This window comes from Cebus imitator, unplaced genomic scaffold (assembly GCF_001604975.1).
Source record: "Cebus imitator isolate Cc_AM_T3 unplaced genomic scaffold, Cebus_imitator-1.0 Scaffold60, whole genome shotgun sequence".
In the NCBI taxonomy this organism is placed as follows: Eukaryota; Metazoa; Chordata; class Mammalia; order Primates; family Cebidae; genus Cebus; species Cebus imitator.
The window spans coordinates 1,459,781-1,482,476 of NW_016107375.1; the positions used below are offsets into that span (position 1 = coordinate 1,459,781).

At 40.4% G+C, this 22,696-nt stretch overlaps 1 protein-coding gene across 1 annotated transcript in view; it reads left to right on the forward strand.

Annotated features, from left to right (window-relative positions):
* The window catches only part of CFAP53 (cilia and flagella associated protein 53), a 49,682-nt gene extending 29,030 nt beyond the window's left edge, over positions 1 to 20,652 (forward strand). The window contains exons 6-8 of the mRNA XM_037738992.1: positions 5,861 to 6,077; positions 8,523 to 8,625; positions 18,958 to 20,652. Coding sequence (XP_037594920.1) covers positions 5,861 to 6,077; positions 8,523 to 8,625; positions 18,958 to 19,183 — 546 coding nt within the window. The 3' untranslated portion in view covers positions 19,184 to 20,652. The remainder of the gene's footprint in view (positions 1 to 5,860; positions 6,078 to 8,522; positions 8,626 to 18,957) is intronic.
* Positions 20,653 to 22,696: the final 2,044 nt, after the last annotated feature.

Sequence of the window (22,696 nt, forward strand, 5' to 3'; positions counted from 1 at the left end):
TATATATTTAGGATCATAAGCTCTTCTTGTTGCATTGATCCTTTTACCATTATGTAATGCCCTTCTTTGTCTCTTTTGATCTTTGTTGGTTTAAAGTCTATTTTATCAGAGACTAGGATTGCAACTCCTGCTTTTTTTTTGCTCTCCATTTGCTTCGTAAATCTTGCTCCATCCCTTTATTTTGAGCCTATGTGTGTCCTTGCATGTGAGATGGGTTTCCTGGATACAGAACACCAATGGGTTTTCACTTTTTATCCAGTTTGCCAGTCTGTGTCTTTTGACTGGGGCATTTAGCCCTTTTACATTTAAGGTTAATATTGTTATTCTATTGTTAATCACAATATTGTTAATATTGTGAATTTGATCCTGCCATTTTGATGCTAGCTGGTTGTCTTGCCTATTAGTTGATGCAGTTTCTTCATTGTGTTGATGATCTTTACCATTTGGTATGTTTTTGGAGTGGCTGGTACTGGTTGTTCCTTTCTATGTTTAGTGCTTCCTTCAGGAGCTCTTGTAAGGCAGGCCTGGTGATGATGAAATCTCTGAGCATTGCTTGTTCATAAAGGATTTTATTTCTGCTTCGCTTATGAAGCTTAGTTTGGCTGGATATGAAATTCTAGGTTGAAAGTTCTTTTCTTTAAGGATGTTGAATATTGGCCCCCACTCTCTTCTGGCTTGTAGGGTTTCTGCAGAGAGATCTGCTGTGAGTCTGATGGACTTCCCTTTGTGGGTAACCCGACATTTCTGTCTGGCTGCCCTTAGCATTTTTTCTTTCATTTCAACCCTGATGAATCTGACGATTATGTGCCTTGGGGTTACTCTTCTTGAGGAATATCTTTGTGGTGTTCTCTGTATTCCCTGGTCTTAAATATTGGCCTGCCTTGCTATGTTGGGTAAGTTCTCCTGGATAATATCCTGGAGTGTTTTCCAGCTTGGATTCATTCTCTCCATCACATTCAGTTACACCTATCAAATGTAGATTAGGTCTTTTCACATAATCCCATATTTCTTGGAGGCTTTGTTCATTTCTTTTTACTCTTTTTTCTCTAATCTTGCCTTCTCATTTTATTTCATTGAGTTGATCTTCAATCACTGATATCCTTTCTTCTGCTTGGTCGACTCAGCTATTGAAACTTGTGTATGCTTTGCAAAGTTCTCTTGTTGTGTTTTTCAGCTCCATTGATTCATTTATATTCTTCTCTAAGCTGTTTATTCTCGTTAGCATTTCGTCAAACCTTTTTTCAAGGTTCTTAGTTTCTTTGCATTGGGATAGAATGTGTTCTTTTAGCTCAAAAAAGCTTGTTATTACCCACCTTCTGAAGCCTGTTTCTGCCAATTCATCAGACTCATTCTCCATCCAGCTTTGTTCCTTTGCTGGTGAGGAGTTGTGATCCCTTGAAGGAGGAGAGGCATTCTGATTTTGGGTGTTTTCATCCTTTTTGTGCTGGTTTCTTCCCATCTTTATGGATTTATCTACCTGTGGTCTTTGTAGTTGGTGACTTTCAGATGAGGTCTCTGAATGGACATTCTTTTTGTTGATGCTGAAGTTATTTCTTTCCTTTCTTTAGTTTTCCTTCTAACAGTCAGCCCCCTCTGCTGTAGGACTACTGGAGGTCCACTCCAGACCCTGCTTGCCTGGGGATCACCTGTGGCAACTGCAGAACAGTAAAGGTTGCTACCAGTTTATTCTGTTATCTTTGTCCCAGAAGGATACCCAGCAGATGTCAGCCTGAGCTGTCCTTTATGAGGTGTCTCTTTGGGTAAACAAGGGTCGGGGAGCTTCTCGAGGAGACAGTCTGCCTCTTTTAGGAGCTCAAGTTCTGAACTGTGAGCTCTGTTGTTCTGTTCAGAGCTGCTGGGCATGTATGTTTAAGTCTGCTGCAGCAGAACTTGTAACCGCCTTTTTTTCCCAGGTGCTCTGTCTTGGGAAGGTGGGGCTTTATTTATAAGTTCCTGATGTGCTGTTGCCTTTTTTTGCAGATGCCCTTCCCAGCAAGGAGGTAGCCTATTCACAGTCTGCTAGCAGAGGCATTGTTGAGCTGCCGTGGGCTCTGCCCTGCTGCTGTGTGAACTTCCTTGCAGTTTTGTTTATAGAGGTACAGTTAGAATTGCCAGGGTAATTGTGGTCTGCCTCAATAATGGCGTACTGCCTCTGTAATGGTAGACTGCCTTGGTAATGGCAGATTACCTCAGTAATGGCTGACTACCTCGGTAATGATGGACTGCCTTGGTAATGGCAGACTGCCTTGGTAGTGGTGGACTTCCTCGGTAATGGTGAACACCCTTCCCCACTCAGAGCTGGACCGTCCTGGGTCCAGCTGTGCTTGCTGCAGAATCCTCAATCCAGAGCATTTCAGATTGCTGGTCTTTGTGGGGGTGGATTCCGCCCAGCCAGATCACCTGTTTCAGCCCCCTTTTTTTCAGTTGAATGGGTGGCTCTCTCTCTCAGGCGTTCCAGGTGCCAGTTGAAACAGATTTGTGTGAGTTTTCATGTGGAGACCTGCTGTGCTGGCCAAAACAGCCGGGCTGGAAACTCATGGTACTTTCAGCATGGGAATCTTCTGGTCTGTGGGCAGTAAAAACTTGTTTGGAAATGCAGTGGTCATTCACCCTCTGCGTTGTTCTTGCTGGGAACTGTGCTCCAGAGCTGTTCCTATATGGCCATCTTGGATCCCTTGCTCCGGCTATTCTCTATTCTTGGGGACATCTATTTAAGTTGTTTGCCCATGTTTTATTTGGGTTATTGGTCCTTTTATTATGAATTGTAAGAGTTCTTTATATATTCTAGATTCAAGTCCCTTATCAGATAAATGACTTACAATTATTTTCTTTCATTCTGTAGCTTGTCTTTTCACTTTTTTGATGGTGTCCTTTGAATCACAAATTTTTAAATTTTGACAAAGTTCAATTTAACTATATTTTCTTTTGTTGCTTATGCTTTGGGGGTCTTATCTAAAAAATAGTTGCCTACTCTAGGATCACAAAGATGTACTCCTTTGTTTTATTCTTAGAGTTTTATAATTTTAGCTTTTACATTTAAGCTTTTGATTCATTTTAAGTTTTGTATATGGTGTGAGATAAGGATCCTAATTCATTATTTTGCATGTGGATATCCAGTTATCCAAGCACCATTCATTGAAATAATTGTCTAATTGTTCCCCTATTGAATTGTCTTATCACCTTTGTTAATTACAGTAAAGTAAAGGTTTATTTCTGGACACTCAGTTCTATTCCATCAATCTATGTATCCTTAGTCCATTATAACAAATATACATGTCTCGATTATTGCAGCTTTGTAATAAGGCTGCAATCAGAAAATGTGAATCCTGGCTAGGTGTGGTGGCTCATGCCTGTAATCCCAGCACTTTGGGAGGCTGAGGCAGGTGGGTCACGTCAGGTCAGGAGTTCAAGACCAGCCTGACAAACATGGTGAAACTCTGTCTCTACTAAAAATAAAAAAATTAACTGGACGTAGTGGTGCATACCTATAATCCCAGGGAGGCTGAGGCAGGAGAATCGCTTGAACTTGGGAGACCAAGGTTGCAGTGAGCCAGGATCATGCCATTGCACTCCAGCCTGGGCAACAAGAGAGAAACTCTACCATTGCACAGCCTGAGCAACAAGAGTGAAACTCTGTCTCAAAAAAAAAAAAAAAAAAAAAGTAAATCCCAAACTTTGTTCTTTTTCAAATTGTTTTGGCTATTCTGGTTCCCTTGCATATCTTTGTATCTGGAAGTTATAGGGATCAGCTTGTCAATTTCTGCAAAGAAGCCAGTTGAGATTTTGATAAAGATTGTGTTGAATCCGTAGGTCAATTTGGAAGGTGCTACCATTTTCACAGTATTGTCTTCTGATTGATGAACTTAGGCTGTCTTTCCATTTATTTAGGTCTTCTTTCTTTCAGTAATGTTTCTTAGTTTTCAGAGTGTACATTTTACACTTATTTTGTTAAATTTATTCCTAAGTATAAAATTTCTATTTGGAAATAAAATTTTTAATTTTATTTTAGATTGATGCTGTTAAATAGAGATATAAGGACTTTTGTATATTGGTCTTGTATCCCGCAACATTGCTTAACTCATTTGTTAGTTTTAATAGTTTTGTTTTTATTGTTGTTGTTGTTGTTGTTGTTTTGAGATAGAGTCTCACTTTGTCACTCAGGCTGGAGTGCAGTGGTGCGACCTTGGCTCACTGCAACCTCTGTCTCCCTGGTTCAAGTGATCCTGCCTCAGCCTCCTAAGTAGCTGGGGCTACAGGCTTGCACCACCATGCTCAGCTATTTTTTTTTTTCAGTAGAGATGGGGTTTTACCATGTTGGCCAGGCTGTTCTCAATCTCCTGACCTCAAGTGGTATGCCCACCTCAGCCTCCCAAATTGCTGGGATTACAGGTGTGAGCCACTGCATCTGGCCAAGTTTTAATAGTTTTTTAGTGTATTACTTAGTTCATCCTTCATTTTGGTTCCCAGATTGCTGCATCCTAGGTCTCAGGAGTCCCTTTAAGTGGGCTATCATGCTCTTTTGATACTGTCCACCAATAGACGTTGATAGTTTTCTTGATTCTGATACAATAAGGTGTCCTAGGTTCATCCTATCTCTGCCCCAGTCTTATAAGTGATTATTTTCCCAAATATTCTTGGTTCTTTTTTAGTGGGAAATGGTATTATATTAGTCTGTTTTCACACTGCTATAAAGAACTACCTGAGATTGGGTAACTTATTAAAAAAAGGGTGTAATTGACTCACAGTTCCGTATGGCTGGGGAAGGCTCAGGAAACTTAAAATCATGGTGGAAGGGGAAGCAAGGCACGTCTTAAGTGGTGGCAGGAGGGAGGAAGTGAAGAAAGCCACACTTTTAAACCATCGGATCTCACCAACTTAAGTGGTGGCAGGAGGGAGGGAGTGAAGAAAGCCACACTTTTAAACCATCGGATCTCACGGAACTCACTATCACAAGAACAATATGGAGGAAACCATCCCCATGACCCAGTCACCTTCCACCAGGTCCCTCCCCTCGCACATGGGGATTACAATTCAAGATGTGATTTGGCTGGGGACACAGAGCCAAACTATATCAGGTATTTAATAATACCTACAATCTTGGTGTTGGATGAACTCATTGCTATTGGATCGTTACTGCAACATGGCAGTAGCCAACTAAAATTGCCTGCACTGAATAAACAGCAGGTCCCAACTTTAGCTGCACATTACTATCACCTGGGGAAACTTAAAAGGTATCTATTAAATAGGAATTTCTGGGGGTGGGACTCAGCCCTCAATACTTTTTAAAGCTCCCCAGGTGACTCCAAAGTGTAGCTAAGATTGAGAATTGCTGTAATAAAGTACAAAATGACTACCAGCTAGAGAGACAGTGCTATAAAAGCAGAAATGACTTAGTTTATCAGATTAAGATTTCATATACCTAAGTTAAAGTAAATGAAAATAAAGGATCATTGAAAACTATTTGGCAACTACTTTAAAAAACACTTGGGGAAAGTGTTTGAATTAACTTATTCAACCATGTATTATCAAACATTTCAAATGGATACAAAGCATTGCACAGTGAGCCCCCATATGTCCATCACCTCACTTTAATAACCATCAACTAATGGTCATTCTTGTCTCTTCTATATACCTACCCATTTCCCCCACTACTCCTGAGTATTTTGTAGTAAACTCCAGACATAGATCTGTAAATGCTTCAGTATATAGCCCTAAAAAATTAGAATTGGAGCTTTTAAAGGTTTTTTTTTCTTATTTTTTTCATCTAGACTCAAATGAGATAAAGATTGTTTTCAAATGTATCCTTACTATCACTATCACACCTAAACATTTTAACAATATGAATTTTTATGTTACATAGGAAGATATGATAAGAGAACAGAAGATATATCACAAGTATTTGGCACAGAGACATGAGGAAGAAAAAGCTCAGGAGAAAGAATTCGATAGAATATTAGAGGAAGACAAGGAAAAGAAGTTGGCTGAGAAGGACAAGGAGCTGAAGCTTGAAAAGGAGGCAAGGAAACAGCTTGTGGATGAGGTCATGTGTACCAGAAAACTTCAGGTTCAAGAAAAGTGTAAGGAACTGAATTACAGTTATGTTATAGCTTGCCCTTAATTCAGTTTTTCAATTTACCAAGAAACTTACAATTGTAATACTTATTATGTAAAACGCCATGAGGGATGCAAAAAGGATGAAGGCAGAAGGCCCACTTTTGCAAATCTTATATAATTTGATATATATATGAAGTTTTATATTCCAGCAGATTCCAAGCAGTCACAGGGGAGCTCTCAAAGTTAAAGGAACAGTACATCATTTGAATACTGTGTATCTTGGTGATTAGAATGAAGAGTGAGAAGATGGAGCACACGCATACAGCTCCTTCTTGTCCTTTGTATCTGTCCTTCTTTTCTTTCCAAAGTTGTCTCCATACCTTTTGTATCTGTACCTCGTTTCTTTCCAAAGTTGTCTCCATACCTTTGTTTATGTAGTTGTCTCTGCCTATGATGCTCTTGATCGTGAAAAATCTAGACATCCTTCAATGCCAGCTCAGTTGACTCATGCCTGGAAAGGCCCTCTGTGTTCCCCCATCAAAATAAATCCTCTCTTCCAGAGCACTGTGGCTTGCTCACATCTCAGATGGCCAACTGGCCAGGAGAGTCTTTATTTGGAGACCATGCTCAAAGTTTGGAGAATCTTTTCCCCTTTTTAATACTTATATTCAATCCAGGCCAGTTACTAGGTATTTCTTTCATAAAGGGGGTTTAAGCTATTCTTCTAAGGGTAAGCTTTGTTTTAAGTTTCTGAAAGTTACATCTGTGCTGAGCTGACATTTGTCTCTTGGAAATCCCTGGACTAGGTTGTATCATACTGCTAAGCGATAGACAGTGTCAGCCCTGAGAGATGCTTAAGTGAACTTTATGGCTACCATTAATCGTATAGCCACATTATGTCTCTTATTTAATACTTCACGATGCCACTATATTACTTCAGCTTCAAGCAGTGCTTGGTCACAGAAGCAGGTTTGTTGAGAAGGTGAATTTCCACCTCCACATTTCTGCAATTTCCATGTCCAGCCCAATGGACCAGAGAGGCAATAAACAGAGGGACACATTTATTGTTTGAGTACCATTGGATTTCACACTAGTGGTCTTTGCAAGAGGAAGATTATCCTGGTCCCACTGATTAATTGTTTACTACAGGAATTCTAATAGCAGTAGAAAATTAAGCCAGTATTAGTTGGAACTTTTAGAAAGTGAGTAAAAAGTTTAAAAGCTGAAAAGATTTTTATATTCATCAGTGATAAATGTTTTAGAAAATATTGAAAAAAAACATGGAAAATTTATCGAGACCATTTGTAAACAAGGAAGCAAAATCAACCATAATTCCACCACCCAGGAATAGCTACTATTCATAGCTTTGTATATTTTCTTCTAGTATTTTTACTACATATATAATTTTCCTTTACAAATTAGAATCATGTTGTATATGGTGTTTAATAGTCTATATTTTTCACATATCAAAAACATTTTATGTCATTTTTCATCAATTATAAGATTTGCAATGACTGCCTAGAAATCTGTTATAAAAACAGACCATAATTTATTTTACCTAAACACAACAAATAAACCTTTATATTGTTTCTAATCTTTTTACTGTCATTTTACAATTCCAGGTTATTGTCTCTGTACATAGTTACATAGTTCTTTTTGGATTGTATCTGATTGTTTAAGACAAATTTCTGAAATAGATTGTGGTACCAAAGATATGTACATTTCAGATGTATAGTAGCCTGTTGCATTTATTATTTTGTAAACTCTGTTTCCTTTGCCTTTTTTTCTATTGGGATGCTTAAATATTTTTATTAACTTATAAGAGCTTTATTTATTTATTTATTTATTTATTTATTTGAGACAGTCTTGTTCTGTCGCTCAGGCTGGAGTCAGTGGCATGATATAGGCCCACTGCAACCTCAATTTCACTGGTTCAAGTGATTCTTGTGCCTCAGCCTCCTGAGCAGCTGGGATTACAAGCGTGCACCACTGTGCCTGGCTAATTTTTGTATTTTTAGTAGAGACGAGGTTTCACCTTGTTGACCGGGCTGGTCTCAAACTCCTGACCTCAGGTGATCCACCCATCTCAGCCAAAGAGCTTTATATATTTAAATAATATTTATTTTATAATAAATAAACTCTCTCATTAGTATGAATGGCAATGAACTGTTTGTCTTCAAGGAGAGAAAAGTGAGAAGTGTTTTAACATTGGTAATCTGGTATGAAAAAGGGTAATTATTGATTTTCATTGAAAATGATCAAGAGAAAATCTGTAGACTGTAGCATATATCAGCCTAAACCGAATTTATTTCTCAATTGAGATAAGTACTTGTACTTTATCAATTTAAGATCCAGTCATGATTCTAAGCTCTACCTTTCTAAAGACAATATGACTTTGGTGCCCAGAAAGATGTTGGCAAGTCTTGTCTGAAAGTCATTTGACATATAATTACTTTTGCTTTTCTTAGTGCAACGAGAAGCTAAAGAACAGGAAGAGCGTGCTATGGAACAGAAACACATACATGCAGGTCATAAAGAACTTCACTGTGAAGAGAAGGAGAATTTTGCAAGGTATAATTTTGTTTTCTGTATCATCATTTGCTACCTAAAAAAACAGATTTTTGGCTGGTGTGGTGACTCACACCTGTAATCCCAGCACTTTGGGAGGCAGAGGCAGGAGGATCACAAGGCCAAGAGATCAAGACCATCCTGGCCAACATGGTGAAAACCCATCTCTATTAAAAATACGTAAATTAGCTGGGTGTGGTGCCACACACCTGTAGTCTCAGCTACTCAGGAGACTGAGTCAGGAGATTGCTTGAACCTGGGAGGTGGAGGTAGCAGTGAGCTGAGATCACACCACTGCACGTCAGCCTGGGCTACAGAGTAAGACTCCATCTCAGAAAAAACAAAACAAAAACAAAAACAAAAAACACATTTTTGGCCAGGCATGGTGGCTCACACCTATAATCCCAGCACTTTGGGAGGCTGAAGAAGGAGGTGAGTTTTGCAAGGTATGATTTTGTTTTCTGTATCATCATTTGCTACCTAGAAACCAGATATTTGGCCAGGCATGGTGGCTCACACCTGTAATCCCAGCACTTTGGGAGGTTGAGGAAGGAGGATTGCTTGAAGCCAGGAGTTTGAGATTAGCCTGGGCAATATAGCAAGACCCTATCTCTACAAAAAAATAAAAATAAAAACTAGCCAGATATGGTGACATAGACCTGTAGTTCTACCTACTTGGGAGCTGAAGTGGGAAGATCACTTGAGTACAGGAGTTAAACACAGCAGTGAGCTATGATTTTTCCACCACACTCCAGCCTGGGCAACAGAGCAAGATCTGTCTCAGAAAAACAGAAACAAAAACAGATTTTCAACATAGAGAGAAGATTATGTGCTATAATTCACTCATTATTGACACTATTTTACATTAGTAGTACACTTACCCTTCTAGAAGCTCAAAGCAGTTTACAAAATTTCACGTAAAAGCAGGCACCAACTGTCTTGGTAAAATTAAATTCCATTGACATTATGTATATTATGGTTATATACATAGGACATTTGACTGGATGAATATCTTACAAAATAAGTTTGAAACACTTAAAAAATAGGCACCACTAGAAAACCCTGGGTGCTTTGGGAAATACCACTGCTCTCCTCTGACAAGCCTTGGGCTGGGATTAGTGTCTTTCTGATCACTACAACCAGGCTCAGTTGGGGGAAACAGGCAGCTACCTCCCTGCAGCTTTTCTTACACCATTGCAGTCTCTTCCCACTGGTGGCCGTGATACCTAAATCAGGCGGCCAGTGTAATGGAGGAAGAGGACCTGGCTTCTCTGATTACTGGTTACCCTCCCTGTTTCTGGAGCCTGTCTCCTGACTTACTCACACTTGGTGCATAGAAATAAGCTCTTCTCTTTCTAGAAAGAGCATGGCTAATGTGCCTGATCCCATTCTCACTTTGGGATCACAAACAACAATATCTGGCCTACCCTTCTGACTTCCTGCTATTGCCTCTGCTCTAGAAATCTTTCATTCTCATTTTTAAAAATTCTCCTGTTGGAGATTTATGAGGACTCAATAAATATCACCTCTCTTCCCTGCTGAACTTCTGAATTAATGGCGAGATGAGGAAAAAAATGTGGGCAGAGGTATTATAGTTACCTCTTGCTACATAATAAAATACCCCAAAATGTGTGGTTCGAAGCAATTTATGATTATCTTTTATGATTCTGTGGGTCAACAAGGCTCAACTAGGTAGTTCTTGCTTGGAACATCTCATGTGGTTTAAGTCAGATCCACATGACTGAGCCTATATTCATCTGAAGGCTCAACCTAGGATACCTACTCATATAGCTCGCAGTGTATACTGACTGTAGTCAGGGATCTCAGTTATCAACTAGGAGTTTTAGTTTTCACCTAGAACACCTATATGTGAGCTCTCCATGTGATTTAGACTTCTCACAGTATGGCGACTTATTCTGAGAGGGAGAGTTCCAACAGCAAGTATTCCAAGAGCTAGGAAGAAGCTGCCAGGCCAGTTAAGAGCTACACCTAGGACTGGCATAGCATTACTTCTGCGATATTCCATTGGTCATAAAAGTAGTTATAGGGCCCATCCTCAAGGGGATGGAGAAAGAAGCTCCACCTCTTAATAGGGTAGCAGAGGTTCACATTGCTGAAGAGTGTAACTAGGCTGGTGGCATGGGGAAAAAAGAATTTACCAAGACATTTGTAGGTACAGGCAGATTTATTAGAGAAAGTAGGAAAATTCAGTGTGAGAAAGCAATGGGCAGCCAGCAAGAGAAGAACTGACTGCCAGCAAACAAACACTTGCTGAAGATTTTATAGGATGGTTCTTGGGCTACTTGATAACACCAAGGTATCAGGGAGCTAACCTGCATTTATCTCTCAGCTGAGATATTTGATGGTGAATTGAAGCATTTGATGATAAGCAGAAAGTTTGTGAGTTTTGTACTTTGCACAGGAGGGCTATATGTCCTGGCCCATAAAGAAAGGCAGACCTATAGCTTATCTGCTTTATCTCTTTGCTTTCTCCTGGTTCCACCAGCCTGAATCCTTTTTCCTAATTAGGATTCTACATTTCCCCAACAGAGCAACAATGACAAATTTTTGGCACGTGAATGGAAGGTCTCATCTTCCAACTGCTTTCTGCCAACCAGACGTGTAGAGTTTGCCCTGCCTAGGATTGTTAGTTGGTCAGGAGGTTACTTGGACCTAAATCCTTGGGTTGAGAGTTAAATTGGTCAGAGCTGTTGTGAGACCACGGAGGAACAGCATTTGCAGCCTAAAATTTTGTCCTGCTGTATCCAAAGGAGAATCATGGAGTTCTTTTAGTGGCTGATACCCTCATTGCAGTAACATTTTGGTTTGAAATTGTTATATTCTAGAAATCACAAAACAAGATACTGTATTAACAATACATGGCACAAAAAAATAAAGTAATATGAGCATTATTATTTTTGTTTTTTGAGATGGAATTCTGCTCTTGTCACCCAGGCTGGAGTGCAGTGGCGTGATCCCAGCTCCCAGCAACCTCTGCTTCCCAGGTTCAAGTGATTCTCCTGCCTCAGCCTCCCAAGTAACTGGGATTATAGGCATATGCCACCACACCCAGCTAATTTTTATATTTTTCAATAGGGTTTCACCATATTGGCCAGGCTGGTCTCAAACTCCTGACCTCAGGTGATCCACCCACCTTAGCCTCCCAAAGTCCTGGGATTACAGGTGTGAGCCACCGTGCCTGGCCAATATGGGCATTATTATTGATGGGAGAAGTGGGGCAACCTATAGCCAAACCCAGCTGAAGAAGCTTTGAAGTAGCTGTGCCAAAAAGGAATCTTCAGGAACTCCTTTTTGAAGGCCCTCTAATATTTTGATGTTTTTTTTTAATCTTTTCTAAAGTTTTTTCTACTTGACCTGAGGTATTGAAGTAAAAGCAACAAGTTTCATTTAACAGCATGTAGGTGCCTTCTGCCTCAGCAGTAAGCACATCCACAGTACATCAATTTTGCAAGACAACCCCTGCTAATGAATTGAGGGCCTGTGGTTGGGCCTTGATGGCCATGACTTTAGCTTCCCAAGATTGCTAGACTAAGATGGTGATATTACAAATGCTGTGCTCAACCATGGGTATACCTGCTAACCGAAAGATTGCATGGGCAACAGAATGTCCTAGACCATTCCTCTCTATAATGGGATCATTAGTGGTGAAGATGCCAAATGATGGAAGGTTCGTTAAGTCCTGTTTCTGCTTCCTTTCTTCTGATGGCCTTTGAAGGGCCCAAAAGAAGAGCCCAGTTCCTTTTAAAGAAACTCCCGAGGAGAGACCTTGTAACCAGGGATAGGTACGGTTAGTTTGGACTCCGGTATAGTTTGCATAAATAGAGGGATCCCACGGTCCCCAGGAATCAAATGTGGGTGGGCGGTGACCTAGAAAGTAGTCATCCATACATAAAGGGGGAAAAGTTTTACTTGTTGTGTTATATGAATGTGGGGCCTGGCAGATAAGATTTTTAAATATTAATGGGATAAGGGAAAATCAAGGGAAATTTGTAGATGCATTAGTGAGGTTGAGAAGTGGTCCAGTCTCAACCTCCATTCCTATATATTCCATCCCAGTAACTGAACTGTTTATAGGCATAAAGGGATCATTATACATTTTGTTGGCATTAACTTTGTTGTTTCCCCACCACAGAGAAAACCTGCAGAGGTACACAGTGAACTTGTCGTTGTTGTCATATGGCTTCCATTCCTGGTGTATTCGATTATAGTTGAGGGTATAATTACAATGGGCCTGTGTCGAAGGCCCTAGGAAAGGGCTAGACCCTTGGGAATTTCTGATGCAGAGGCGACTCTTGCAGGCCATATCTGGTGCCTTCCCAATCTGCTCTGTCACGGTGGATGATTGCCATGAGGGATCAATTGGCCTAGGTTGCCCTCCTAAACCTGTGTTTTTGGTGTGCATGTAAATGGCGTAGTTGAATCCAGAGTATTGGGCTTTTAAATAATTTCTTCTGTAGATAATGGGACTGCTAGGGGTATAATGTTATCCATGAGTGCCTGTCTGCATGGGCATATCCAGCTGTTAGTGCCGTATGTTATGTTAGCAACCTGAAATATTACTGGGAGGAGTAGGTGCCTGGCTCCAGCCATGGAGGCAGTAGCTAGCCATGATACAATAAAAACAAAGCCATATTTAAGGAAAATGATAATATATAGTGAACTCAGGGAGATAGGAAAGAAGGGCTGTAAAGAGTATGAGAAAAACAGTTAACCAAACACCTAGTACCTCAGCACACTGATGTGATGTGGGGGTAAATGATATTACTAAGACAAATATAAAGACATTTCATCTAGGTGGTAATCTTGGAAGTCCCCTTGCAAATAGCAGTTGTAAACTACCTCCCTTATGAAAGCACCAATATTAAGAGGGTGAAGCTGCTTAAGTGAGGTGGGTGGATAATTACTGAAAGCCTGTAGTAGAATTGAATAAAAAGAGTCAGCTTTAAGAGTGAGGCCTAAAGGAGGCGATGGATTTATTTTTATTTTTAAGAGATATTTAAAATTTCTAGGTTGTTTGGTTTAACAAAACTTCTTTTACCTTTTTTTCTTTAACTTTAAATGAGTTTTCAATGTTTATATTCTAATTAGACCACAAAAAATGAGTTTTATCTCAGCACCAGCAGCTCAGTGACAGCAGATTTAAAGCAGGCGGAAAAAAAGAGAAGATAGAGAGCTTTAGAAGACTTCACTTAACCTTATAGTGCAGGTTAACCATTTCAGCTCTGAATGTTTCTTGTTGTGGTTTGCCCGGTAGTTTAAAATGTACAATAATATGTAACCAGCTGGAGTTTTAAAGAGAATGACAAAATCAGGGGTTAGGATGTTAGAAACTGTCTTTCCCTTTTAAGTCTAATCCTCTGGATTGAACAGAAAAAGAGAAAAAGAAAAGGAAGGAATGGAGAGGAAATGGTTAGGCTTTATATGAGGGCTTGTGAGCCTTCCAACCACTGCAGTGCAGGGTCAGTACTACTACCAGTTTTGTTTATATCCTGTCAGGGAGAGCATTAGCACCCCAGACCTACATGGTGTGGGATGAATTATTCCCACCCTTGCAAGTTATCAGTTAAGGTGAGCTGTTGCCAGATGGAGCAGAGAGCCTCTTTAGCATAAGGCCATTGGGGTTGAGATTCTGTCCTGGGCGCCCTTTGATCATCAATCAGTGCAGTCCTTTTTCCAGTGGCTGAGCTTGTGGCACAGACAGCAAGCCATGCAGGGCTTTTAAAATTTATTCCACTGGGGCACTCTGCCTTTAGATAGCCTGGCCTTTAACACCAATGGCAGTTATCTGGAGGAGTGTAGTTTTAGGGAAACCTGGAGGAGGCTGGGGCTTGTAAGGCAGCCAACAGTTGAGCCTGTTTCTTGCCTCTGCATTGTTCTTTCTTCTTAGCCCTGTCTTCCTTATTCTGCTGTCAGTTATAAAGAACTCAGGAGGCTAATTTGATGATTTTCTACATAGAGGTCATGTGTGTTACCCAAGAAATTAGACATTTCTTTTTGAGAGTTTGAGGGTTAAATTTGTCTTAATGTTTTAGGATACAACCCAGAGGTGAGTCTGAAGGAATAGATGGGTTTGTCTCATGGCGAGACTGGAAAACATGCTGCTTAGGGATGGTGCCACTTAGATGCATAAACTGCATTTTCTCTCAGGATATCCAGCCAAGATGAAAAACGGTTCCACTTAGGTCTGCTGAGGAACTTGGGGTGCAATTTCTAAAGGGCTGTCCCACCTATTAGAAAAGTCCCCTCAGCCACTCAGGGGTCTTAAGCTGGATGGTCAGTCCTGGTACAAGGAAAATGGGTGAAGGGAGGACTCTGCCTGTGCTAGCCCAGGAGAGGTAGTGGGTAAGGGAAGACTCACAGTTTTGAGGCTGAGATCACCTGATTTAGTAACATCTGGAACAGGATGGATGGCTGACTCCACAGGAGAATTTAGAGTGAGAAAGAGAGGATCTACGTCACCCAAAATGTGTGAATTTGCTCTGAATAGCTTCTGCTGCCAGTCGCATCTCACATAGGGATTAGGGACTTGTGATCAGAGAACACAGGAGAAAACCTTCCTCTATTTCAGGCCAGGTGGCTATTTGGCCTTCAGGCAACACCAGATATTGACCACAGCCAATTTGTCAATTGCCAAAGAGATACTAAAAGCCAACTGCTAAAAGACTGAAAAGAGAAAGTAAACTCAGGTCCCTCACCTGAACAGGCAACGGTGGTTAGACACTTCCACATGGACACCTTTTAGTCCCACTGGAGTGTAGGTAGTGTCGAGTAGAGACTTACAATTCTCTCTCTGTGTAGATGCTGTCCACTGAGGGTCCTAAGTTGGGAAAGGGAAAGAGGGAGGGCAGAGGGTTCCCCATAAGAAGAGAGTTTCTTGTATGGAGAGAGTTCCCTGTATAGGCCACTAAACTGTTGTGGGTGAGCAGTGACTATCTGGGCCAGTGGTGCAAGCGTAAAAGAATTTACCAAGACAGTTGTAGGTAAATAAAGGCAGATTTATTAGAGAAAGTAGGAAAATTCAGTGCAAGAAAGCAATGGGCAGCCAGCAAAAGAGGAACTGACTGCCAGGAAACAAACACTTGCTGGAGATTTTATAGGATGGTTCTTGGGCTTCTTGCTAACACCAAGGTAGCAGGGAGCTAACCTGCATTCTTCTCTCAGCTGAGATGTTTGATGATGAATCGAAGCATTTGATGATAAGTAGAAAGTTTGTGAGTTTTCTATGTTATCTGCACAGGAGGGCTCTATGTCCTGGGCCATGAACAGAGGCAGACCTATAGCTTATCTGCTTTATCTCTTTGCTTTCTCCTGGTTCCACCAGACTGACTCCTTTTCCCTAATTAGGAGTACACATACGAGAAGGGAGATAGGTACTATGGCCATCTTTGGAAAATAGAATCTGCCATAGAGAGGTATCCAAACCATTATCTTTATTTCTAATAAAAGTTAATGGAGTGTTTTCTGAAATCAACAACAAATTCTCTGATTCTCCAGACACCAACTGAGCATCTAAGAATTAAACTCAATTCTGATAGTAACTACCCAGAGTTAGTACAGACCCCTCAGGGTAAGGGCTTAGTCCCACAAAACTGCTCCCATTTCAGACACCAGATGCTAGTCCCAGACCACATTCTGATCAACCAGCTATAAATTGGGAGTTCCCACGACCTCCTCTTCAGGTTCAACAGTTTGTTAGAATTGCTCACAGAAAGCAGGAACACATTTGACTTAATGTTTACCAGTTTATCACAAAGGCACAATTCAGGAACAGCCAAGTGGAAGAGGAGCATAGGGGGTTCCATGCTCTCCACAGGTGCACCATCGTTTTAGCACCTCCATGTATCACCATCACAGATGCTCTCAGAGCACCCTTGTTCAAGAGTTTTTAGAACTTCATCTCCAGCCCCCACCTTCTCCTCCCAAGAGGTCAGTGGGTGGGGCTGAAAGTCCTAACTCCCTCATCAGTTGGTCTATCTTGTGACCAACCCCATCCTGACGCTACCCAGGGGCCCTACTCTAAGCCAGCTTATTAGCATAAAGTGAGGTGTTCCTATGAATAACAAAACATATTTTTAGCACTCAGGAAATTATAGGAGTTGTAGGAGCTCTGTGCCAAGAACTAGGAACAAAGATCAAACATAATTCCCATTATACCACAGCTGATGTTTAAAATGTGGCTTATATTTCTAGCCATTGAAACTACAAAGAGGCCAGGCATGGTGGCTCACACCTGCAATCTAACCACTTCGGGAGGCCAAGGCATGTGGATCTCTTGAGCCCAGGAGTTTGAGACCAGCCTGTGCAACATGGTGTAACCTTGTCTCTAAAAAAATACCAAAAAAAAAAAAAAAAAAATTAGCTGAGTGTGGTGGTGTGCACCTGTAGTCCCAGATACCTGGGATACTAAGGTGGGAGGATCACCTGAACCTTGGAGTTTGAGGCTGCAGTGAGCCATGATTGTGTGATTCTGCCAGTAGTGCGCTCCAGCCTGGGTGATAGAGTGAGACCCTGTTTAAAATTGTAAAATTATATAACCATTATGGAAAACAGTATGGGGGTTCCTCCAAAAAAGTAATAGTAAGACTACTACATAATCCAGCAATCACACTTCAGGGTATATATTCAAAAAATTTAAAGCAGGGTCTCGAAGAGATATTTGCACAGAAATATTCATAGCACTATTCACAGTATTCAAGAGGTAGAAGCAACCCAAATATCAATTCAGTGGCTAGAAATATAAGCCACATTTTTAATATCAGCTGTGGTATAATGAGAATTATATTTGATCTTTGTTCCTAGTTCTTGGCACAGAGCTCCTACAACTCCTGTAATTTCCTGAGTGATAAAAGTGTCTTTTGTTATCAATGAAATGAATAAACAGAACATGATATATATGTATGATGGAATATTATGCAGCCTTCAAAAGCAAGGAAATACTGTCACATGCCATAGTATGGTTGAACCTTGAGGACATTATGCTAAGTGAAATAAGCTAATCACCAAAGGACAAATACTGTGTGATTCTACTTTTATGAGATATATAAAGTAGTCAGATTTATAGAAACATAAAGTAGAATGGTGGTTACCAAGGGTTGTGGGGAGTAAAGAGGAGAGGGGAATTTCAGATATGCAAGATGGAAATGTTCTGGAGATCCCTTTAACAGCAATATGAAGAGACTTAACTACTGAACTGTACATTTAAAAATTATTAAGATGTAAATTTTTTTGTGGTTTTGTTTTTGTTTTTGTTTATTGACAAGGTGTTGTTCTATTGCTTAGGCTGGGGTGCAGTGGTGTGATCACAGCTTACTGAAAAACCTCAACCTCCTGGGCTTAGACAATCCACCCACAAGCACATGCCTCCTGCCTTGGCCTCCTAAGGTGCTGGGATTATTACATGTATGACCTACGTAATTTTATTTTTTTTTTGAGACGTAGTTTCACTCTTATTGTCCAGGCTGGAGTGCAATGGAGTGATCTTGGCTCACCACAACCTCTGCCTCCTGGTTTCAAGTGATTCTCCTACCTCAGTCTCCCAAGTAGCTGGGATTACAGGCATGCACCACCATGCCTGGCTAATTTTTGTATTTTTAGTAGAGATGGGGTTTCTCCATGTTGGTCAGGCTGGTCTTGAACTCCCAACCTCAGGTGATCCGCCTGCCTCAGCCTCCTAAAGTGCTGGGATTATAGGTGTGAGCCACTGTACCTGACCATAATGTGTGATTACAATAAAAATTATACTATAAATCAAAACTGTCACATATTTAAAATGTGGCTTATATATGCAAGAAATTGTCTAGTTAATACCGAACAGAATGATAGGATGAAGCTAACCCACCCTCCCAGTCCCCAGCAGCATGAGATGACTGCAGGCCTCCTGTGAAGGGATGTGGCTCTTTGATCTGGAGCACAGCAGAAAACAGGGGGAGCAGCCTCCAAAATGAAAGGGGGGGACAAGCTAAATTGAGCAGTTTGTTTATCTTCTCCAATTTTACCCATAGAGAAGAGTAAGGGAAGGGATGGAGGCAAACCAGGGACTATTCCCACATAGCAGTGAACATTGTGGGCAGAGAAGAAGCATTTCCTCCCTATAATCAATATTTGTTCTAGGATTATATTAATAATTATTGTGTAAGAAATTCATTATTGAGTTTCTCATCTATTCTCTACTCACTCAGATTTTAATGGGAATTTTAATTTGACTTTACAAATTATATTTTAATTGTAACGCTCTAAATAAATCCAAATGATTTTATAATTTTATACTTTGACATTTCTAATATTTTAGACATTTCTAATATTTTAAACGTTTAGCCAACGTTTAGCCCAGGAGTACAGGAAGCAACTTCAGATGCAAATTGCCTACCAGCAGCAGTCCCAAGAAGCAGAGAAGGAAGAGAAACGCCGAGAGTTTGAAGCAGGGATAGCAGCAAACAAGATCTGTTTGGACAAAATCCAGGAGATCCTGTCCACCCATCAAGTGCTGCCTCAAAACATTCATCCCATGCGGAAGGCATGCCCCAGTGAGCTTCCACCATAGTTCCATGAGCATTAATATACCTTTTCTTGGTCTTTTAATATCCTTAACTACAGTATGCTTGTATGTTTCTTTTAACTCATGAATTAGCTGTTCTTTCTTTTTCCCTGAGTTTATGTAATTAATTGAACATAATTATCTTCCTTCAAGTAAACCAGTGCCTTTTTTGGAATTCACAGGCTTGCAAATCCAAATGATATACTTCATATCATGTTGTTATTTTCCTGCCACCTTTGCCTCCTTTTTTTCTCACTTATTTCTAGCTACATTTGCTGACATCTATCTACTCACATGCCCATTTCTTCTTCCTTCCTTTCTCTTCTCACTCATGTACATAATTCAGTGTTGAGAGCATTTTTGCAGGCAGAACTGGGGTTAACAGCCACTTTCATTAACCCATCTATTTAGTCATTAAACAAATATTTTCAGAGTGCCTCCCATGTGCCAGGCACTATTCTAGATCCTGAGACTACAGCAAAAACAAAACATACCCCTTGGTCTTGTTGAGCTTACATATTAGTGGAGGGAAACAGGCAATAGGTGTTAAATGCCATCAACTGCAAATGGCACTTAACACCTATTGCCTGGAAATTGCGCTTAACTCAGAAGATCCTCTAGCCCCTGCACCAGTTAGACATTCAGATGACTACAGCCCTGGCTGATGACATGACTGCAATTTCATTAAGAGACTCTGAGCCAGACCCCTCAGCCAAGCTATGCCTGATTCCCAACTCACAGAAATTGAGGAATAACAAATGTTTATTGTGTTTTAACCTACTAGGTTTTGGGGTATATTATTAGGCAGCAATAAAAACTAATACAGGGTTTTATCTTGAGCATGTGAGAGAGGTCAGATTCTATTTTAAAGGTAGAGCCAACTAGATGTGCTGATGGATGTGTATGTTGAGTGTAGGGTTTGAAAGAAAGTCATAAATAGAACTCCAAATTTTTGGTCTGAGCAACAAACTAGTAAACTGCCCCTGTGGTGGGGGTTGACATATCTCTCAAGCTGTGAACCTGGAGATGTTAGCCAAATGAAGTCAAAGAAATGAACAAGTTACTGGATAATTCTGGTCAGTATTCTATTTGGTAATTCTACCTCTGCACTGCAAAATGTTTTTCATATGTCAAAATATGTTTTGTATTATACAAGTTTTTGTGAAAAACAAATCTGGAAAGGTCTGAAATCTACATCATTTTCCTAAAGAGTCATTAGACACAATGAAATATTTTAAAATTCTGGAAAACCCTAAAGTAATGAAATGTAGTTACCTTTGTTTAGTCCTCTGTTACTCATACTTACTTAATCCTGAAACACTTTTTTAAAAAATTGAACCTATTAACACCTTTTGGTAAATGCTCATCTTTCTTCTGCATATTCATAAGATTCATTACATCCTCTCAGTGGGATATTCAGAGAAGCTTTCTGCAGGATATTATTTTATCAATAAAATCATGCTTTATTTCTAGTAGCTCGGCCAATGTTTTATGCAAAAATTCTAGACAAATTTATTATTTCAGACCGATTTTTAAAAATTATATTGAGGTTCAATTTCCATACTGTAAAGTCTACCCATTATGAGTGATTTATAAAGTGATTCTTGACAAATTTAGAGCTTTGCAATCACCACCACAATCTAGTTTTAAGAACGCTTCCATTATCCCAAAAAGTTTTCTTGTGCATGTTTGCATCTTTAGATGTAAATCCATCTTTACCCAGTGGCAAACAAACACTGACCAACTTGTGTGTCCATAGTTGTCTTTTCTTGAGATTTCATCTTAATAGAATCATTCAACGTGTACTCTTTCATGTTTGCCTTTCACTTACCATGTTTTTGAGGTTCATCCATGATACTGGATGCATCTGTAGCTGATTCCTTTTGATTTCTGTAGTATTCTATTGTATGTATGAATATGCCACATTTTATATATCCATTCACTAGTTCAGGGACATTTTCATTATTTCTAAGCTTTGGCTGCTATGAACATGCACATACAAGTCTTCGTGTGAACCTATACTTTCATTTCTCTTGTTTAGATACCTAAGAATGGAATTGCTAGGTCTTACAGTGTTTTTCGCTTAAGTTGCTAAGCTGTTTCAAGTGACTCTGTCATATCACATTCCCGTTGCAACGTATGAAGTTTCCAGTTTCCCCACATCCTTGTCAGCACTTGTAATAGCAATTCTATTGACTGTGGAAAGTATCTTGTTGTGGTTTTAATTTGCATTTTCCTAATGACTAATGATGTTGAGCATTTTTTCATGAGCTTCTTAGCCCATCATGTGTCTCATTCTGTGAAGTGTTTATTTAGATCTTTCCCCCCATTTTCTAATTGGATCGTCTTCTTATTACTGAGTTGGAGGAGTTCTTTATATAGTCTGGATACAAGTCTCAGCTACTTGGGAGGCTAAGATGGAAGGATCACTTGAGCCCAGGAGGATAAGGCTCTAGTGAGATTTGATGTTGCCACTGCACTCCAGTCTGGGCGACAGAGCAAGACACTGCCTCTGAAAAAAGTTTTTTTTTTGGTCTTTGTCTCTAGTTTCCAGCACAGAGTTCCTAAAACCTTGTAATTTCCTACGTGATAGAGGTCTCTTGTTTTTCCTAAGCAGCCCCTTTGGATCACACTTGAGTTTATGTTAATGCTAATTTTCTAAGGGCCTTATCCCTTTCTAAGAAAGCTTCAGGAAGATGCTGGTCACCACAAAGACCAAGTGAACAGAGGGCTGAAACTTTCAGTCCTGCTCACTGACCTCCTTGAACGGGAGGAATGGGAGGGTGGGGATGGGAGATTCAATTCTGTTCAAAACTCTTGAACAATAATGTTCAGAGAGCTTTCAGATTGGTGAACACATTGAGGTGCTTTGAGGGACAAGTGCCCAGAGAGGGAAGGGAAGCTCTGTGCCCCCCACCCCATACCTTGCCCTATGCATCTCCTCCATTTGTTTAAAGCTGAGTTGCATCCTTCATAATAAACCAGTCAATGCAAGTAAAGTATGTTTCTAAGTTCTGTTAGCCATCCTAGCAAACTGTGGAACCTAAAGAGTAGGTCATGGGAATCCCTGATTTATAACCAGTCAGTCTGAAGTATGGGTGGTCCAGGACTCCACACTGGTTTCTGAATGGAGGCAGTCTTGTGGGACTGGACCCTTGAATTGTTGGATACTCAGTTGGTATCAAGAGAATCACAGAGTTGGTTGTTGGTGTTTGAAAATGCATTATTTAGGCTGGGCACAGTGGCTCACATCTGTAATCCCAGCACTTTGGGAGGCTGAGGCAGGTGGATAACCTTAGGTCAGGAGTTCAAGACCAGGCTGGCCAACCTGGTGAAACCTGTTCTCTACTAACAATACAAAAATTGGCCGGGTGTGGTGGCAGGCACCTGAAGTCCCAGCTACTCAACAGGCTGAGGCAGGAGAATCGCTTGAACCCCAGAGGTGGAGGTTGCAGTGAGCCGAGGTTGCGCTGTTGAACTCCAGCCTGGGCAACAAGAGCAAGACTTGGTCTCAAAAAA